Consider the following 19,133-nt stretch of genomic DNA (forward strand, 5'->3'; position numbering starts at 1 on the left):
ACAGGTGCCAGCTGGTCAGCGCAGGTCTTAAGGACACGTCCGCTAATACCGTCTGGTCCAGCCGCTTTCCTGGTGTTTACACGTCTAAACGCCCTCCTCACGTCGCGCTCCGTCACAGTGAGTGTCTCCGCCCCTCCGGCCGGGAGCGCAGCGGGCTGTCGGCTTCCCGACTCAAAGCGCGCAAAGAAGATGTTGAGTTCATCAGCCAGAGAAGCGTCGGCACTCACCGGGTGTGTGTGTGGTGCTTTGTAGTCCGTGATGGTGCGTAGTCCCTGCCACAGTCCCCTGGGGTCAGACTGTTGTAGTTGCTGTTCCAGTCTGCGGCCGTAGCGATGTTTAGCCTCTTTCACCGCTCTGCGGACGTTGTATGATGCAACCTTGTAGTCCTCCATGTTCCCAGAGGCGAGGCCGGAGTTGTAGGCAACGGTGCAGGACCTCAGGGCGTCGCGGACAGATTTATCCACCCACGGCTTCTGGTTGGGAAAAGTCCTGATGGTCCTCCTAAGTGAAGTGTCTTCAACAACTTTCCCAATAAATCCCACAACAGTTTCCGTAAACTCCTCGATGTCTCCGCCCGCGCTGCTGCGAAACATGTCCCAGTCGGTTGAATCCAACGCACCCTGCAGAGCGGCCTCTGTTTGATCAGACCACCGTGTCACTTCTCTCACAGCAGGGGGTTCCTGCCTGAGCCGTTGTTTGTATTTCGGCATGAGAAGGACAGAGGTGTGGTCAGACTTCCCAAAAGGCGGAAGAGGCTTTGCTTTGTAGCCATCTTTGAATGGAGAGTAGCAGTGGTCTAGGGTCCTCTCTCCTCTGGTGGGGCAGTCGATGTGTTGAATCAACTCCGGTATCAGCTTTTTCAAGTTTGCACTGTTAAAGTCCCCGGCTACGATGAGAGCCGCATCACGCTGGTTAGCCTGATAGGTGGAAATAGCCTCATGTAGCTCGGATAGTGCAGTGTTTGTGTCCGCCTGAGGTGGAATATAGACGGCGCTGAAGATGACCAACGTAACTCGCGGGGCAGGTAGTGGGGACGGCATTTCAAGGTTAGGAGCTCCAGGTTAGGTGAACATGATTGTTTCAGAAGGACAACATTCCTACTGTCACACCAGTTGTTATTAATCATTAGGCACACACCTCCTCCTCTTGATTTTCCAGACTCACTCTCTCTCTCTCTCTCTGTGTGTGTGTGTGTGTGTGTGTGTGTGTGTGTGTGTGTGTGTGTGTGTGTGTGTGTGTGTGTGAGAGCCCGTGTTCCTGTCTAACCAGAGCATCTTTATACTGACAGCCTCTTATCTGAACAGAAACAATCTCTGGGTGCTATGAGTTGGCCTTTGTCATTCAGTCTTGTTCTAGCTGGTTTTTTTTCATGACCCAGATTCCTCATCTTCTTCCTGATGTTTTAATTTAATCAATACAGAGAAATCGTGTCCAGATTAATAACAGAACATGGTGACGTTGGTGATGTTTTAATTGTACGTTCTCTGGCCGGTCCTCAAGATAAGATGCACTGAAACAGAGGAGTTAGTCTAGTACTTTCTGATCAGCTGCTCTCTTTCTAACGTATTATTTGTTTATTATTTGGTTGATCCACTGTTTATTGATTAAATTACTGGAGTTTACCTTTAAACATTTGTCCTTTATTCACTGAGTAAAAAATAATCCCTAACACAACTGAAATATTTAGCTAGCTAGTACCAGTGCCGCCCCCTGATAAAGTACTGACATGGTCATTATGCTTGATAAAAGACTCAAGCCATTTTGTTTGATGGTTTGCCCATGTCTTACGATTATAAAACATATACACATGGAAATTACACATGCAGTAATCTAGGTGTGCACAACACTATTTTTCCAAGAAACGTTTGAAAAAGAAGAAAGTTAAAGCTCAGATAGCATTTTTTTATGCTTTCTGTCGGGATCAGTCAGTGTTCAGGGCATTATGATTGTTTTGGTCATCATTTCATATTGATTTTGTGTGTGTGTGTAACCTGTAGTATCCATCCAACCATCCTCTTGCACTTGGAGCCTGTCCCAGCTATCATAGATTGAGACACAGAGTACACCCTGTATAGGTCACGGTCACCAGCCTGTCGTGGGGCTAACACAGAGAGACAGACAGCCATTCACACTCACATTCACACCTTTGGGCAATTTAGAGTGACCTATTACCTGGTCCTCAGTAACTGCATGTTGGACTGTGGGAGGAAACCGGAGTACTCTGAGGAAACCCATGCAGACATGGGGAGAACATGCAAACTCCACACAGAGAGGCCCGGGCCAAGGTGGATTCAAACCCACACCTTCTAGCTGTGAGGCAACAGGGCTAACCAACACGCCACTGTGCTACATAACCTGTAGTAATGTTTACATCTTCTACTAAACATGACTGCAACGCGCATTTTATTAATATGTAAGCAGTCAAATAAAATCTCTACTATTCCTAGACTTTACTAGTAACCTGTAGTAAGGATTAGAAATAGTAGAGATTTCTTTTGACTACTTACATATTAATAAAATGAGCTGTGCTGTCATGTAGAGTAGAAGATGAAACTGGTCTTCACACACTGGTGGTCACAGTGTTCATGTGTGCAGTGTTGCATACTCAATATTGCTCAGTATTGTTACTTCTGCAGAAGAAAACCCAGCAGAGAAAGCAGAAAAACATCAGCAGCAATTCAGTAAGGACAGTTTAGGAGAAATTGAACAGAATTTATTGATAATGTAAATACCTGTTTGCCAATTAGACTCCGATAGTCCAGTGAAGCTGAAGGGAATCCCAGTAGAGAGAGGAATTAGGCAGGACTCCCCCGGAGTCCAGACACCGGTGGTGGTGGGGACCAAGATGGAGGCTTGGAAGGAGCTCTTGGGTGGTGAAGGGGAGGTGGTGGGTTGCACAAATTAATCTGGAAGGGAGAATGACAAATATGGAGTGATAATAAAAGCAAGCTGAGCAGAGGCTGATTGGCTCAAGGAAGGTGGGCAGAAAGATGATTGGACCAGAAGACAGTGGCGCAAAAAGTGGGTATGCACTATATGCAATGCATAGGGGCACCACACAAGAGGGGGGCGCCAAAGCGATGCGGATAAATTATTTCTGTAGCCTGCATATTCTGTATTTAACGGCTGTGCGTGTGATATGATCAATAACAGAGGCACAGCACTGATTAGGCGCCCCGTACTCCTTCACCTCCCCTCCTCCTGTCGCCCGACACCCCCCCACACACAGACACACACACACAAAAGGAGCTCCAGCGCGCACTTTTGAGAATTCGCTTGTTTGCGACTGTTTTCATTTGTATCAAAAGGAGGTTTTTAAATACTCAGGTTAGCTTAAGTTACTAGTAGTAAAATAACAGGTTACTGTTCTGCAACTGTGTGCTGTAGTTACAAAATAGGTTATATTGAGAGGGTGCGTTTTGTGTGTGTGGGTGTGTATGTGTGTGTGTGGGTGTGTGGGTGTGTGTGTGGGTGTGCGTGTGTGCGCACATGTGGGTGTGCGCACATGTGGGTTTGGGGGGTGGCGCCTAAAAATGTGGTTGCATACACCTCAGAAAGTATATAGCTGCGCTCCTGCTAGAAGAGATGAGGTCAGCATTGAGTTTGACAGCGTGGGGAAAGTGGAGGTGATGTCAAATAGAGAAAACAAGAATGTGGATGAGTGACTTCAGATCTTCCTTAATGAACTTATATCTAAGCTTCATTATGTAGTCATAACCAAACACAGAAATACACTGCAAGACAGAAATGACTTGCACACTAATAAAAAACCTCATGTGAAACATGAAATGTTTCAAAGAGAACAATAACAATGTTGCCACATTTACTCATGAAGATGACTGCTGGAATATGAGCTTCCATGTATGCAAGTTTTCTCATGACAAAGACATATTTTCTATTATTCCTTGAGTAAACGTACATCTCCAAGATTTTTTGCTAACTTTAGTAGCTCTGCAGTGTAGTGACTACTAATGGAATCTGTAGTTATTATATTATTAACCAGGCAAAAATGATACCTGTGCTCCCCTGGAAACATGTACAATCTGTCATATCGTAGTTTAGAAGAATCTTTTTATTGGTCGAGACATTTTCATATTGGTTTTGTTTTGTTAGATGCAGTCCCTCAGCTCTGCACCCATGAAAAAAAAATCTTAATGTTATTGTTCACACACTTAACGTTCTTATTTTGCATTATTCACTGCAGTTTATTCCAGCTCCCCTCTCTGTTGTGTAGTTACTGCAGGTTGCTTAATGTCTGAGTGACCATTATAAGAACAGTTTTGCGAGATGACAGAGAAACTGTGTATGGATTTCTAAAGACTTCCTAGATAAGCCATCAGCCTACAGATGACAGTTTATATTGTTGCTTTCTACATATATCCTTTCTTCAGCTCGTGCAAAACTGATTAAAACCAGTTTGAGCTGAGCTGCAGGAATGTTACAATTCCTCTCACTCTCTCTCTTCACAGCAGCTGTCAGTGATGTCCAGATCCTAGACGCAGGCTGAACCTCGCATCCATCATGGACTCCAAGAAGCCAAGCGTGATGCAGCATCTCCGCCAGAAGGTGCTGCACTTCAAGCGAGGCAAGACGAACTCGAGCAAGCTGGCCGACCAGTTTGACCGCAGTCAGCTGAGCTCCTCTGTTCCTGACATGAGGAAAATGAAGCAGGACTATTCTCACATTTCCTCCAGAGCGCAGCTCCAGCAGTACAACACTCCCAGCTATAGCAACCCTTCCACACCGCGTTTCCGGCCTCCTAGAAGCTCAGGAGGAAGTGGGAGTGGTGTAAACCTTAGAGAAGGTAGTGGAGGAGCTAGGATGGGTGAAAACAGACTGAGCGTGCCTACAGACTGTACAGACTGGGCTTCTTCTCAAGAATCCTTCAACAGTCTCTGTGGAGAGGAGAAGTGTTCTCAGGAGACGTACCGACCTGGACGAGGCATGGAGCCTGAGGAGCTGGAGCTACCAGAGATGATGACTGTTTACTCCCTCGACTGTCCCCCTGTGGATGTTTCCCAGGACAGCGCGCAGGTAAAGAAACTGCTTTTGAAATAACATAGCCGGTCAGGCAGGAGTATATATAAAGTGAAAGATTGAAACTTCTAGGACACAAGCTCTTATTGGCTCTTATTTTTGCTTTGTGATTCCTGTTATAGTTAATATTTTAGCACAAAAATGAACTGTGACAGAGGAACAAGCTGGTATTTTCTTTCCCTACAGCAGTAAAAAAAGAAAAGGAAAAAAAAAAAGAACATACTTATAATAAATTGGCTTGTTATTGTACATTGGTGGGGCTGAGCTGAAGTATCAAGTGTATTTGCACTTGACATGTAAAGTTTAACTTGGAAGAGCTGAATATGGTTGCAAGTCAAGGTCCATCCAAAATCAACAGTTTACAGTAGCACTGTACAAACAATACCTCTGTGTGTTTTTACATTAAACTAATTCTTTGTTGCACTGACAAGGATGTGGATTGGAGTGGCAACCTGGGTCGCATTTCACACTATTCACTGAAAACTGATTTTTATTTGTCCTTTTTGTTGCTCCAGCGAATAACCTTAATATTTAAAAAGATATGAGGATAATGAGTTGAAGTAGTAAATCTTTCTCTTTCAGGTTGAATAGTCATGAAACGTGTTATTGGATAGATGGAGGTTACATGTTTTATTTGGTTTTGTGCAGATTGCATGCTTTAATGACATAATGCAACAATACGGGCAGACTTGATATTCAGAAAATCTTGCATCTTATTCTAATTTAATCCAATAACATCAGGAATTTAACTCCTACTTACAGGAGCAGGAGTGTAAGTCATGCTTTATTTTATTTGTCATGTAAATTAGACACAGTGTACAGATTAATGTTGCAGTTCTTGTTGCAGAGCAAAACCCAATGTCCATTTTGATTACTTTCCACTCAGTTGCTGCTCATGCTGGGTTTAATTTAGAGTAGTTATATTTGTTTTGTTTTTTTATTACCACCAAAACGACCGGCCTGGTTTCACTGTGTCAACGGTTCAGACACATTGAGGTGTGGTTAGGGAGGGCAGTAGGACGGGCGTATGAAATGTCAGCTGATACAGTTTTCCACACATGAACAAAAGTGTTTCCAAACTTCCTCAGCAAATATTCATTGTTGTTTGGATAGCTGGCACCAAACAACCATGCTTCTTATAACCATTTTTTAAATGGTTATAAGAAGCAGAAGTCTTTCTGAAAGTGTGGTAACAAAGTTTAAGGATATATATTCGTCCACTTTTATCCTCTCCAATGTCATGTGCCTACAGGGTGCAGAGCAGCTACCTAAACTCTGCTCCCAGTGAGGTCGATTATCTCATAAACAGTTTTACAGCCTCAAATCACCAGAAGTGCCTGACTCTGTGGTATAACTCACAAACATGCAGCTAAAAGCAGATGACCCGTAAAGCTGGAGAGGAAACGGCATCTGACTAATTCAGAAGATCTGAAGAGTTTGTTGCTCTATTTAAAAAGAAAAAAAGCCCTCCGTAAAGCTAGGACATCTTACTACTCATCATTAATTGAAGAAAATAAGAACAACCCCAGGTTTGTTTTCAGCACTGTAGCCAGGCTGACAAAGAGTCAGAGCTCTGTAGAGCCGAGTATTCCTTTCACGTTAACTAGTAGTGACTTCATGGATTTCTTTACAAATAAAATTTTAGACATTAGAGAAAAAATTATTCATAACCATCTCAAAGATTATTCTTCATGTTCGGCTGCTTTCAGCACTGCTGGTATTTGTTTAGACTCATTGGCTCCAGTTGATCTTTCAGAGTTAACTTCAATAGTTACTTCCTCCAAACCAGCAACATGTTTGTTAGATCCCATTCCTACTAGACTGTTCAAAGAAGTCTTTCCATTTATTGATGCTTCAATCTTAAAAATTATCAATCAGTCTTTATTAGTTGGCTATGTACCACAGACCTTCAAGGTGGCTGTAATTAAACCTCTACTTAAAAAGCCATCACTGACCCAGCTGTCTTAGCTAATTATAGGCCAATCTCCAACCTTCCTTTTCTCTCAAAGACTCTTGAAAGAGTAGTTGTAAAACAGCTAACTGATCATCTGCAGAGGAACGGTTTATTTGAAGAGTTTCAGTCAGGTTTCAGAATTCATCACAGTACAGAAACAGCATTAGTGAAGGTTACCAATGATCTTCTTACAGCCTCTGACAGTGGACTCATCTCTGTTCTTGTCCTGTTGGACCTCAGTGCAGCTTTGATACTGTTGACCATAACATTTCATTACTGAGATTAGAGCTTGCTATAGGTATTAAAGGTACTGCACTGCAGTGGTTTGATATTTATCTAATGGACTCCAATTTGTTCATGTAAATGGAGAGTAATTGTTATGCAGATGATACCCAGCTCTATCTATCAATGATGCCAGATGATGCACATCAATTAGTTAAACTGCAGGAATGTCTTAAAGACATTAAGGCCTGGATGACCTCTAATTTCCTGCTTCTAAATTCAGATCAAACTGAAATTCTTGTTCTCGGCCCCACAAATCTTAGAAACATGGTGTCTAACCAGATACTTACTCTGGATGGCATTACTTTGGCCTCCAGTAACACTGTGAGAAATCTTGGAGTCATTTTTGACCAGGATTTGTCCTTTGATGCACATATTAAATATGCAGAATTGCATCCTTGCATTTGCACAACATTTCTAAAATGAGAAACATTTTGTTTCAGTGATTTATTACTACCAGGCTGTCCTAAAAACTCCCTGAAAAGCCTTCTTTTGGCCCAAAATGCTGCAGTGAGTACAGTTTCTCTTCATTGGCTCCCTGTTAAATCTAGAATAGAATTTAAAATCCTTCTCCTCACCTACAAGGTCTTGAATAATCAGGCCCCATCTTATCTCAAAGACCTCATAGTACCATTTCACCCCAACAGAGCACTTCACTCTCAGACTGCTGGCTTACTTGTGGTTCCTCGGATACTTAAGAGTAGAATGGGAGGCAGAGCCTTCAGCTTTCAGGCCCCTCTTCTGTGGAACCAGCTCCCAGCTTGGATTCAGGAGACAGACACCCTCTCTATTTTTAAGATTAGGCTTAAAACTTTCCTTTATGATAAATCTTATAGTTAGGGCTGGATCAGGTGACCCTGAACCCTCCCTTAGTTACGCTGCAGTCGACCTAAGCTGCTGAGGGGTTCCCGTGATGCACTGAGTGTTTCTTTTCATTCACCTATTTTCACTCTGTTTATACCATAATCTCTATTTAATTATTAGTTATTAATCTCTGACTCTCTTCCACAGCATGCCTTTTGTCCCGCTTTCCTCCCTTCACTCCCAACTCGCAGCAGATGAGCCTGGTTCTGCTGCAGGTTTCTTCCTGTTAAAAGGGAGCTTTTCTTTCCCACTGTCACTAATTGCTTGTTCATTGGGGGGTCGTTTTGATTTTGGGGTTTTATCTGTATTATTTTAGGGTCTTTACCTTTACAATATAAAACATCTTGAGGTGACTGTTGTGATTTGGCACTATATAAATAAAATTGAATTGAATAATCTCTTCAAAAAAAAATCTCGAAGTTATGAATATTTCTGAGCAGAGATATTTATATTTAAATTCTTTAAAACATTGCATTCTGAATGGGAAATCCTCTGTTCCTCCTGCAGGCAAACACTAAGATTTGCAGTTACTCTGAAATCCAAAGGAAAGGAGCAAAATAACCCCCACCCCTCACCCCCAGTGTTTTTTGCGTTAACTCTGTTCAGTCCCCAGGACACAGGAATTTTTAATAAATGCTCAGAGGATTTGTGCTGACGGTAGAAATACCAAGGAGAGATCAGTTCTGAGCCTTTAGCTGCTCAGCACAGTGACATTTATTGAGCAGCTAATGGCTAAGCTTTCATCAACAGGAACTTCATGTTTTGAACCTCTTTGTCACATGTCACATGATTAAAAATTCATCTTTGTCTCTGCAGTGTGATAATGATTCCAGCTGTCACATGATAAAGGAGGGGGACCACCGAAATGTAAGTGCTGCTGTCTAATTCGTAAGCTGTTTTTTTGTTGTTGTTGTTGACTGGATGTAATTTTAATTTTATTTGTGCTGTCAGTTTTAGAAATTACACAAGAAGAGGGGCGTGTAGACAGGTTTATCTTGAGCTGCATCTCCGTGGTTAAAGAATCTTGCAACAAACTGTCTCTTTCAGTGTCTGTGATGGTGGATTTTAGTTTGATACCATGCAGACAGCATGGTATATTTAGCCGATGCGTGCTCACATCAAAGTTTAACTCCAGGTTATTGTGACCTGTTCAGGGCAGGATAGCACAGGAGCCCCTTTGTGGCTCGGTTTTCAGTGTGTGCTGTCCGTCTTTTGTGGCCCGTCAGGGTTAGGTATCTGAGCAGGGTGATTCGAGGGGACTGGGATTTATTCACTGAGAGATGCGTGGTTTGTTGGAGCGGCTTAATAGTGATTAAATAATCCATTGCATGGATGGGAAGCATAAAACGAGACAGACTACAATTGCTTAAAGCCTTTAAGTAAGTATGCTTTTTATCAGAGAGCGGTATAAATGTGACCAAAATAATACAACTAAAGCAGAAAAGAATCAGGAAAGTTGTATTTTTATCTCATCAAGTAAATTCCTGCATGTGAACAACAATGTGACTTTCAAACAGTAAGTTAAAGTAAAATTCAAATGAAAATCTACAGTCCTGTAATAATTTTTTAAGTCCTTTAAAATCAAACATTTCTTTTATTCTTCACACAAATGGGGTGATGCTATTATACTGTAGAATTACTGATATTAAACCTTTTAAAGTTTACAGATTAATGTAATGGCCCAAAGGAAACGCAAAATATACCATATGGCATCAAATGTCTTAACAGTCTTCTGATCAGATACTTCCTGATTTAAAAACCGCTCCATTTCTGTACAGCTGTGGGCCTTCTGAGGAAGCAGACGGGGCATTTTGCTAATATGATCGGCGGTTAGGTAGTAGGCAAGCAGTAATGATTTTGTTTTTGTGTACAGTGTGAGATGGGCAATGAGGCTGTGAGCATGTCTGAGACGGTCAAGGATCCCCCCAGGTCCTACCTGCTCACCATTAACTTAAAGGAAGGACGCAACCTGGTCATCAGGGACCGCTGTGGTAAGGAGCTCATCTCAGCACCGCTACTGCTAAAACTCAGCTCACTGTTCCAGATTATTGTGTGTTGCATGTTAAAATAGCTTAAGCTATGCGCAGCAACACTATAGACTGGACATGATAACAAAACCTAATCTGAGGAGAAACGATACAAAATCAACAGGCACAGCTGTGGTGGTAATTCTCCCCACGCTGCTCAGAAGGAAACCGGACCGATGAATCATATTCAGCTAACAGAAATCCCTTTTCCCTCCCACCTGAGGATCAGTGATTGACTAGAACTTCATCATTTTAACTTCTCCAACTTTTCCTGCCCTCACCTGAAAGTCCCCTGCACTATAAGACTAAAGATGCAGTTACCCATCACTGTATTCCTGCCATGATGATTACACCTTAGAACTACTGTCCTGCTGAGGATGTTTCCAACAGGTAATGCAGAACCCACTGTGCTCTGTCTTTTTCCGGAAAGTAGCAAGTAAGTAGGTGTGGTTTACTTTTGACTTTGGATTTTACAGTGTCAGAAGTAAACAAATTTGTCATCATGCGTCATGTGTTGTGTTGTGTGTCTGTCCTAATGAGTAAGTGCTACTATTGTATTTGCTTTGTTGTCAGATGCTTGAGCCTACCTGGAAAAGAAAAAAAAAAACCCTCTGCCTTTCCTCATGGTTGCTTTATTTTTTTCTGCATGTGTCAGGGTTGGTTTTTGCGTTTGGCCTCGACTTGATAAGGACAACCGGGAATGACTGTTTTGATTACACACAGTTTTATTGACTCCAGGGACACAAGAGGCAGCGAGTGTCAGGTTAGCTGTGAAGCTCCTGTACCAACAGGCAGGATTCCTTGCAGCAGATTAGAACCTGTCTGCACCACACCCAGCATTCAGTACAGCAGGCCTTTCACTCTTGGATTACATTTCCCTGTCTAGTGTGGCTGCATGTTGATACAGCCAGACTTTAGGTAAAGGTAATACAGAAGATGAGGGGGGGGGAGGATCAAGAGGCAAGAGGATTTGGTTTCACCGCATTATTAAGACCACACGGTGGTTTAAAAGCACAAACAATCTTTTATTTTTTTCTGTTTGATCAGATTATACATGCAGAAAGCGTAGCACGTGGTGACAGCTGTTTGTTGAGGGTTTGCGTGATGGGTCTATTATGGATATTGTAATAGCAACACCACGCAGAGCCATGCAAGTGCATGTAGTGTAACAATGCAGAGTAATTGAAAGCTGAGCCATGATCAGTGCTGTGTTTGAGAGACTGCTGCCCTCGCCTGGCTGATTGAGAGAATTGCCCAAAGACACAGATCTTCTTTTACTTTGAAGTGAAAGTTATACAGAACAGCAACAGGAAGTGAGATGAAAGTTTCAGAAGTGGGATTCTGGGTTAATAATCCTTGTGCCTGCCTAGATATGATACAGTGCTTATAAGAAACTCCCACAAAACAAACAAACAAGTGACGTTTTCAGTTGCTGTTTATAAAATTTTCACATGGGAGGCTGAAATGTGATTGGCTGTTGGTTGAGGAAGCTGTGGCTACGTTGGTTGGAACCACGCCCTCCATACAAAAATGAGAGATTACACAGAGCAGGTCAGGCCTTCCTTTTACTGGAAACCAGTGCATTTACTTATAAGTTAAGAAACAATGGAATTTAAAAATATGCATATTCATATTCTTGGGCATTAAAGACGGTCATGATGACAAGTCAATGCTGTTTCTAAGTAAGGTTGGGTTATTTTAGTTTACAAATATTTATGCTCTTAATTTCAGTCTGGGGTGCAACAATTTTTAGCTCAGCTGTTTCAAAGAAAAAAAAATCCAGCTATTCCACAAAAACTTAAATGCTGGCCATAACTCCAGAACAATGTGACCCAGAACGTTCAAATAGAGGCATCTGTTAATACTCTCAGGTGAGTTTGACTCTCGGTGACCTTGACCTCAAGGTCTTAAATTTGAACACGATCTCACCCAGGATGTTCAAATTCACACCACAGATGCCTGTTGTTCAAGCTAGACCCGTCAAACGTCACACACTTTACTATAACAGCATTTTCACCCCACCCACCCCACCCCTGTTACGAATGCAAAACAGCTGAGTGTTGACATCCGTTCAGCTGCACTCTTGTGATATTAATTCTTTACTCGCTCTTAGACCTTTAAACACCACCGGGGGCTGTAGCTGAAAGAATAAAAATGAAACCTTTCATGCACACATTTAAAAATTAATTGAATGAAATACCAGATTATAATCCATCAGATTCTCCCATGTCTGAAAGATAGAGTTGTGATATTTATTAAGTATGTTAACCTCCTTTTTTTTTTTTGCTGGCTTTTCTTCCTGCCTTCAAATAGGCTAAACTTTATTAACAGTTGTCCTTTTTCAGTCTTACTGACCAAAAGGTTTAAAGTGCTCACACATTCATGGAGAGAATTTAATACTAAAATACTGCACAGTATTTTTCCTCTCACACACTCACACTGCTGATTTATCTGCAGCAGCTGTGTCACTTTCAGTCTGTATTATGTGTTTAACATCTGCAGTAACAGCTAACAGTACACCAATCCCTGGGTTAAGTGAGTGAGTTGTTAATGTGACCGATTAGTCTGACGGCTGATGTTAGGTTAAGTGAATCCAGATAATTGATAAGCACTATGTTGAACTTGCTTTGTTCCCCGGTGGTGTCATTCTGCAAAGTATGTTTGTTTTCTGCTAATTGGTTTGTTTTACTTGTTTTATTTGTTTATTTTTTGTTTAATTAATCCTCAGGTACCAGCGACCCTTATGTCAAATTCAAATTGGATGGAAAAACATTCTACAAGAGTAAAGTGGTTTATAAAAACCTGAACCCAGTGTGGAATGAGTCCTTCTCTTTGCCCATTAAGGAGCTGAATCAGAGGCTTTACATCAAGGTAACGTCACAGTTTTTCCCTGTGGTCAGTTTAAGCTACTTTATAAGGCTGTAAGTTAATAGCACAGCAGCAGACAGCTGGTGCAGCCATTCATAAGGAAAGTTTATGCTGCCTAATATGGAAATAATTAATGTGAATTAAAGGTTTTATTGAGCAGCTTTAATAGTGAGTCAAAGCCTGCTGGATGTCACTGCCTGTTTTCTATCTTTGTGTAGTTAAGATGAACTTTTGTTGTCAATGTGTTATAAAAATCAATACATGGTGTGTGTCTGTGCACCTTTCAGCATCCGGTGAGGTTCCACTGATGCTGCAGCAGGACAGTTATTATTACATGAAGTGTCCTGTGTTAACAGTCTCTCAATGATTGACGTGCAGGTATACGACCGGGACCTGACGACTGATGACTTCATGGGCTCTACCAGCGTCCTCCTGAGTGATCTGAAGATGGACACGTGAGTATGGTGATGTGGAAGTGCTGTGTGTGTGTGTGTGTGTGTGTGTGTGTGTGTGTGTGTGTGTGGCTCATGAACTGATTGATGCTTATAATCTTAAAAATGAGAATTTACATAAGTGTATTAAATAAAAATGTTAGTTTTTTTTTTGTTGTTGTTTTGAAAATAAACTCAGGTGCAGGTGAAACCCCACACTCAGGTGGATGTGGATAATGCAGATTTTAACATAATGTTTAGCATGTTGATTATTGGCTGACATGCGAGCTTACACTGCATATATATGCAATAAGCTATTTTCTGCCTCTGTATTGTCTCAGCCCATTTACTGGTCTAGCAAGTGCACTCGGCTCATGAGTGTTGAACTTCCGTTTCAAAGCATTTGCTCATTAATTATTAATGTTGCAGTGGCTGCTTTTACTGTAGGGTTTATTTTTAGAATATGTAGTGCGTGCCTAACGCAGAGACAGTTCGGCATTATAGTACGCATGTTTTTCCACATTTTTTCCACTCCTCTTTGAACCTGAAATAAATGAACTTATCAAAAACCCGCTTTGTTTTCAGGGTCAGTGAGCTGTCGCTGCCCTTGGCTGACCCAAACAGCCTGGAGGAGGACATGGGCGTCGTGCTGGTGGCCTTGAGTCTGTCACTCAGGGACGGAGACGGCAAAAGAAGCAATGTACATCAAGCTCCCCCCATGTATTTACTGCATGCTTTCTAGCAGAAGGCAGACTTGTTATGCATTGTATTTATCATATCTGTGTGTGTAATGTTTCTGTCTACAACCTACTAATCAGTGTTGTTTTGTTTTGCACCTAACATGCATGCTCCTGGCGGCAGAAGTGGCCCCCAAAACGAACACAAAGTAGTAGGGTAAGGCATGATGGATGGAGCACATAGGAAAGATTTTATGGAACCTTCATTCTAATCAGTATTATACAGATATCTGCCAAATATAAAAAGGAGACTTGAATAATTAAAGGAGAAAAAAAACTGAGGCTTATTTGTCTGAAATTTTGCTCATCGTGCTCGGGTTTTGGCCTCTTTCTAATTCAGTTCAGTTTTATTTATATAGCACCAAATCACAGCAAACAGTTGCCTCAAGGCGCGTTGGTTTCAATTCAAGGCAAAGTAAACATTTCTGGCAGTACTTCTATTTTTGGTGCTTACCTGTGCTTCAGTTGATTTGAAATAATTTTTGTCTCCACAAGAGGGCAGAAAATCACCAAATCTTACTTAGAGTAAATTGATAATCAGTGTTTTCTTTATTAATTGACTAGATATTTCTCCCTGGTACTGAGCTATCTGCAAAGCAGGGTAAACTCATTGTTTCTGTCTTTACAGTGATCAGGAGTGCAAGTACAGAAGAGTCCTAAAGTTGTTATGGCATATACATCCATATCTACATTTTGCTAACATTAGCCAGTTAGTTTAATTCTAGTTTCTCAAAAGTTACATAATATAACTTTGAATTACATAAAGCAATATATTTGTGACATAAAGACTTATGTTTTCACTCTGAACCAACAGGCTGTAGTGGGAGTCCCATAAGATATTATGGCACCTTATCCTATGATAATAATCATAGGATTGTTCTAAGCAAAATAATCCAATGATAATGGCCTGTGATCGTTATTATAATAAGATTTGTTGATGGCATGGACACAGATGATTGGCAGCACCGTCCAGCTAACAATACTGACCATTCTGCCTTTTCACTGACGGGGTGTTTGACTCAGAGCAGCTGCTGGATGCATGCTCTTTTGCCTGCCATGCTGCTGTCTGCAGATTCACTCTATGTGCTGCATGAAGAGATGCTATGCAAGACTCAACAACTACACATGTGGCAACATTGCTTATTCTCAGGATTAGTCAGAAAAGCTTTTGCCTGAGTCTGTATGCTTCTAAGTTGGAGTTTGTTTGCATTATTGAGCAGAGGTACCTGCTGAGTGCATGTGTTTCAGCTTCTTCTTGTAGCCTGCCAAGTGCATGCAGTGCAGCTGTTAATTAAAAAAGGGTTTTCTGCATGTGCTGTTACAGCAGTGTCGGCTTGAGCTGATTGAATCTGGCTTAAATTTATCTCAGGGCTGCACCAGGTCTTTGTATAAACTCAACTAATTATCTGAGAATGTAGCTTCCAATTATATATGGAAGCGGGAGGTGCTTCTCTGCTCTGTAGCTACGGCAGGCTTAGCCTAATCTCTGAGAATCTGTCATTTTCTTTCCATTAGAGAAGAGGAATGATATCATTCACCTGCCTTCCAAGCATGATTGTTGTAATGCATAAAGCACCATTTTGATACAAGTATAGGGAGGGCATTTGGAGGGCTGCAGAAGACTGAAGTAGCAATTAAAAAAAAGTCCCATTACATTTGAAGCATTAGTTCACATTTGTTATTTGTATCACCACTTTTTCCAGTTGGGGAGGACTTCTCAGAATGTTCGCTTGTCAGAGCAGCTGAGGAAGAGTCAACTGTGGACCTCTGTTGTGGTGGTGACTCTGGTCGAGGGGCAGGAGCTGCCGGTGGACAGTCAGGGAGGTCAGTTCTTTGTTCGCTTCAGACTGGGAGAGCAGCGCTACAGGAGCAAGGTACATCCCAACAGAGGACCAGTGATTTTAATCTCTTCTAATCCTAATTTGTCTTTGTGATTCCTGAACCTGTTCCTCTTTTCCCTTTTTTCTAATTTCAACTGTGTAGAGGTTTTATTCCCCTAACCCTGATTTTCCAGTATTCACAGTGACATTGTGAATTTATTCATTTTCCATGTCGTTCTAGATAAGTGTGCCTGTTGAACAAAGAAAATAAGTTAATCTGATAGTAGTTTAAGGGAACACTCCAACTTTATATATTGCTCTTTGCTCTTGATAAAATCCCCCGATGATGTCATGAGTGTTTTTGGTTCAGACCGTCTTAATTTAAAAGCCACTACAAAAAAAATGGAGCTTGAAAAATTAATTTTCAGGCAGCCTGTGTGATGCTAACATCACAGGTAGCTAAAGTCAGGATATCTCAGCCTCTGCTGCAAAGTTTGGTCAATTCTGTTTTCAGACTCATTGGCTGGAATAATCATTTAAAATGTAACCAGATGTGGATATTAAGTCTCTAATCTTTTCCTGAAAGATGACAGACTAAGTTTTCTTTATTATAGATTATGGATTAGGTTCGTTATTTAAAAACAGAAAAGAAGCAGAAAGATGCATTCATATCAGCTTAAAATGTATCTTCAGTCTTTGGGATTACTTGGCCCAATCACTTTATGGTGCTTTTATTAAAATATGTATTTACAGAAAAAGGCCATATCTAAAGTTAATGCCATTACACTAAAAATAGACTTTCCAATGACATAAAGACACAAATATGGATGTAATAACTGTATCTGATCTGATGCTAAACAGATTTACAGTTGCAATCGATTTATGGCTCATGGTATGTATTCCAGAAGATTTAATATTTTTCAAAGGGATTAGGCTCTTTAGAGCAAAAACATTTCTCTCAGGCTGTTATTTTGTATCTTCTGCATCTAGGGATCAACAGGAAATGCTACATTTTAAATTTCCCAACAACATTCCTGTTGGATTAAACAGTAGCAGATCATTTTTTCACTTAGACTCAAATATTTTGTACACATAAAGCTTTTTTGTATTATGAAACAAAAAGCAGCATAAATGTGGGATGAACTGAAGTCCTTACCTGCAGAGGCAGGTGAAACGGGGCCGGGGACAGCTACACTAAAAAGCTGAGATTACTGAAGTGATGGTTACACATTGGCATGAATGCGAATTGCAAGATGCAGGGTGGTCGTCTTCCATCATTAAGATATTTCACAGGTGTTTTCATAATGTCCAAGCTGCTCTGCACAGGCAGACAGAAATGGACTCCTTTCAAAACAGGAGGATGAGGAAAAAAGGGGGGTGGGGGGGGGGGGGGGGGTTGTCTTGTTAGACAGACAATAAAATACTTGTCAGGAGTGGGTGTTGATGGAAGACTTGCAGCCAGAAAAAACATTCCTTCCCTCAGCGTACGAGTAAAGGCCAGCGAATCCGAAATGCACAGAAATATGAGAACCGGGGGAAAGAAAAAATGGCAGCAGGCGCTCTGATTTGATGAGTCAAAATCTTTGTTTCTAAAAGAAGGCCGCTGTTTTGGGTGAAAGGTCGTAGATTGCTCTGAGTGTCTGCAGGCAATGGAGCTGCCCAACAGAGCTTCTTATAGGCTCGGGGCTGATTATCTGCAGATGAGTTCGGGGACTTGGTTATTAATATTGGTGTCCTCAGTCCTAAGAAGTGCAGCAGATTTTTATCTGCGACTGAATATCATCAAAGAGACGTGTGATTGGTCCAGAATTTGTTCTGCAGCATGACGATGAGCCCGAGCATACAACCAGTCAGAATTATCTTCAGCCACAAAAACATGGAGTCCTGAAACAGATGGTGCACCCCCCCCCCCCCCCCCCCCCCCCCCAGTCGTACAGTCCGTCTGGGATTACATGAAAAACGGAAACAACTGAGACAGTCGAAGTTTTTAAATCAGGTTTACTGATAAATAAAAGTTGGCTTCATTGTTGAAAACTTACAAAAATTTACAAAACTTGGTATTTAATTTGGTATTTCTGGTTTCCATTAACTGATGATGTTCATGAGGCAGCACAACGATGTCTTCAGGTGTGCGAATGCTATGATGTTATTGATCTTGTAATCTTTGATGTGACCGCAGATCACGTGGAAAAAAATGAAGTAATGGAAAGAGAAATGGGCCTTGAAGGGATCTGAAATGGATTTTCCAGACATTTCCGGTCTCTGCTGCATCATCCAGCTCTCCTGGCAGCTGGGTGATGTCTAGCGCTGATGCCCACTTTTATGCGCTGCTGGCTGCGTGCTGTCATTGATGGTTATTTTGCTATCGTGCAACATCATGCATTACACATCAAAGCAGCGTGATAATGAGCAGCACTGGTGATTTTTCTTTTTCTTGTCTTAAATCCAGGTGTAAAGTGACGGTAATTATCCATCTCCTGTCCATCTCCTAATGTGAGATGGAAATTTCTGATGTGTCTATCAGAAGCTGCTAAACCAAAAAACATTCACTAACTAATCTGTTGGAAATAAACAAAACAAATATAGTTCAAATCTGGATGGGGCGAAGATACTTTTCTGAATATTAAATAAAATAATTAAATATTAAATAATCTACAAATATGTCAGTCAAGTCTGTATTTTGGACACTTGACGATTAAGTTGACTTTGACAGCGTTTATTCTCTTGCAATTATTTTTTCTAATGTTTCCTGACTCTAAATGGAACTTCAGTGTCTCCAGTCATTGTTAACAGTTGTGTGTTTTTTTAAATGTATTTTCTTTTTGATTCAGGATCACTGCAGAGTGCCAAACCCTCAGTGGAGAGAGCGGTTCACCTTAAACCAGTTTTTGGACGGCTCACAAATGCTGGAGGTGGAGCTCTGGTCCAAGGAAGGACGGAGGACTGAGGACTGCTTGGGGACGTGAGCATGTTCAGCTTTTTCTTTTTAAACATGTTTCTTAATGATGTTAAGTTGATCAGTTTAACATGGAGTCTATGGGGATTCAGCAAAGTCTCAAGTGGCCATTCCCCAATGGCCTCATTTCTTTCTCCTGCTGCTTGGTGCAGACCTA

The 19,133-nt window shown here is 41.4% G+C and overlaps 1 protein-coding gene across 5 annotated transcripts in view; it reads left to right on the plus strand.

Annotated features, from left to right (window-relative positions):
- mctp2b (multiple C2 domains, transmembrane 2b) overlaps window positions 1-19,133 on the plus strand; it is a 45,635-nt gene that overhangs the window by 10,736 nt on the left and 15,766 nt on the right. For 2 of the 5 annotated variants that reach the window (XM_030726402.1, XM_030726400.1), the window contains exons 2-10: window positions 4,473-5,034; window positions 8,954-9,004; window positions 10,011-10,128; window positions 12,893-13,035; window positions 13,411-13,487; window positions 14,049-14,163; window positions 14,325-14,357; window positions 15,904-16,074; window positions 18,852-18,982. In XM_030726402.1, the coding sequence (XP_030582262.1) occupies window positions 4,522-5,034; window positions 8,954-9,004; window positions 10,011-10,128; window positions 12,893-13,035; window positions 13,411-13,487; window positions 14,049-14,163; window positions 14,325-14,357; window positions 15,904-16,074; window positions 18,852-18,982 (1,352 nt within the window). In that variant the 5' untranslated portion in view covers window positions 4,473-4,521. Of the gene's footprint in view, window positions 1-4,469; window positions 5,035-8,953; window positions 9,005-10,010; window positions 10,129-12,892; window positions 13,036-13,410; window positions 13,488-14,048; window positions 14,164-14,324; window positions 14,358-15,903; window positions 16,075-18,851; window positions 18,983-19,133 lie in introns of all 5 variants that reach the window. The other 3 variants (XM_030726401.1, XM_030726399.1, XM_030726403.1) reach the window with 2 other exon arrangements.

The sequence above is a fragment of the Archocentrus centrarchus genome, chromosome 3 (genome assembly GCF_007364275.1).
Source record: "Archocentrus centrarchus isolate MPI-CPG fArcCen1 chromosome 3, fArcCen1, whole genome shotgun sequence".
NCBI classification, from domain to species: Eukaryota; Metazoa; Chordata; class Actinopteri; order Cichliformes; family Cichlidae; genus Archocentrus; species Archocentrus centrarchus.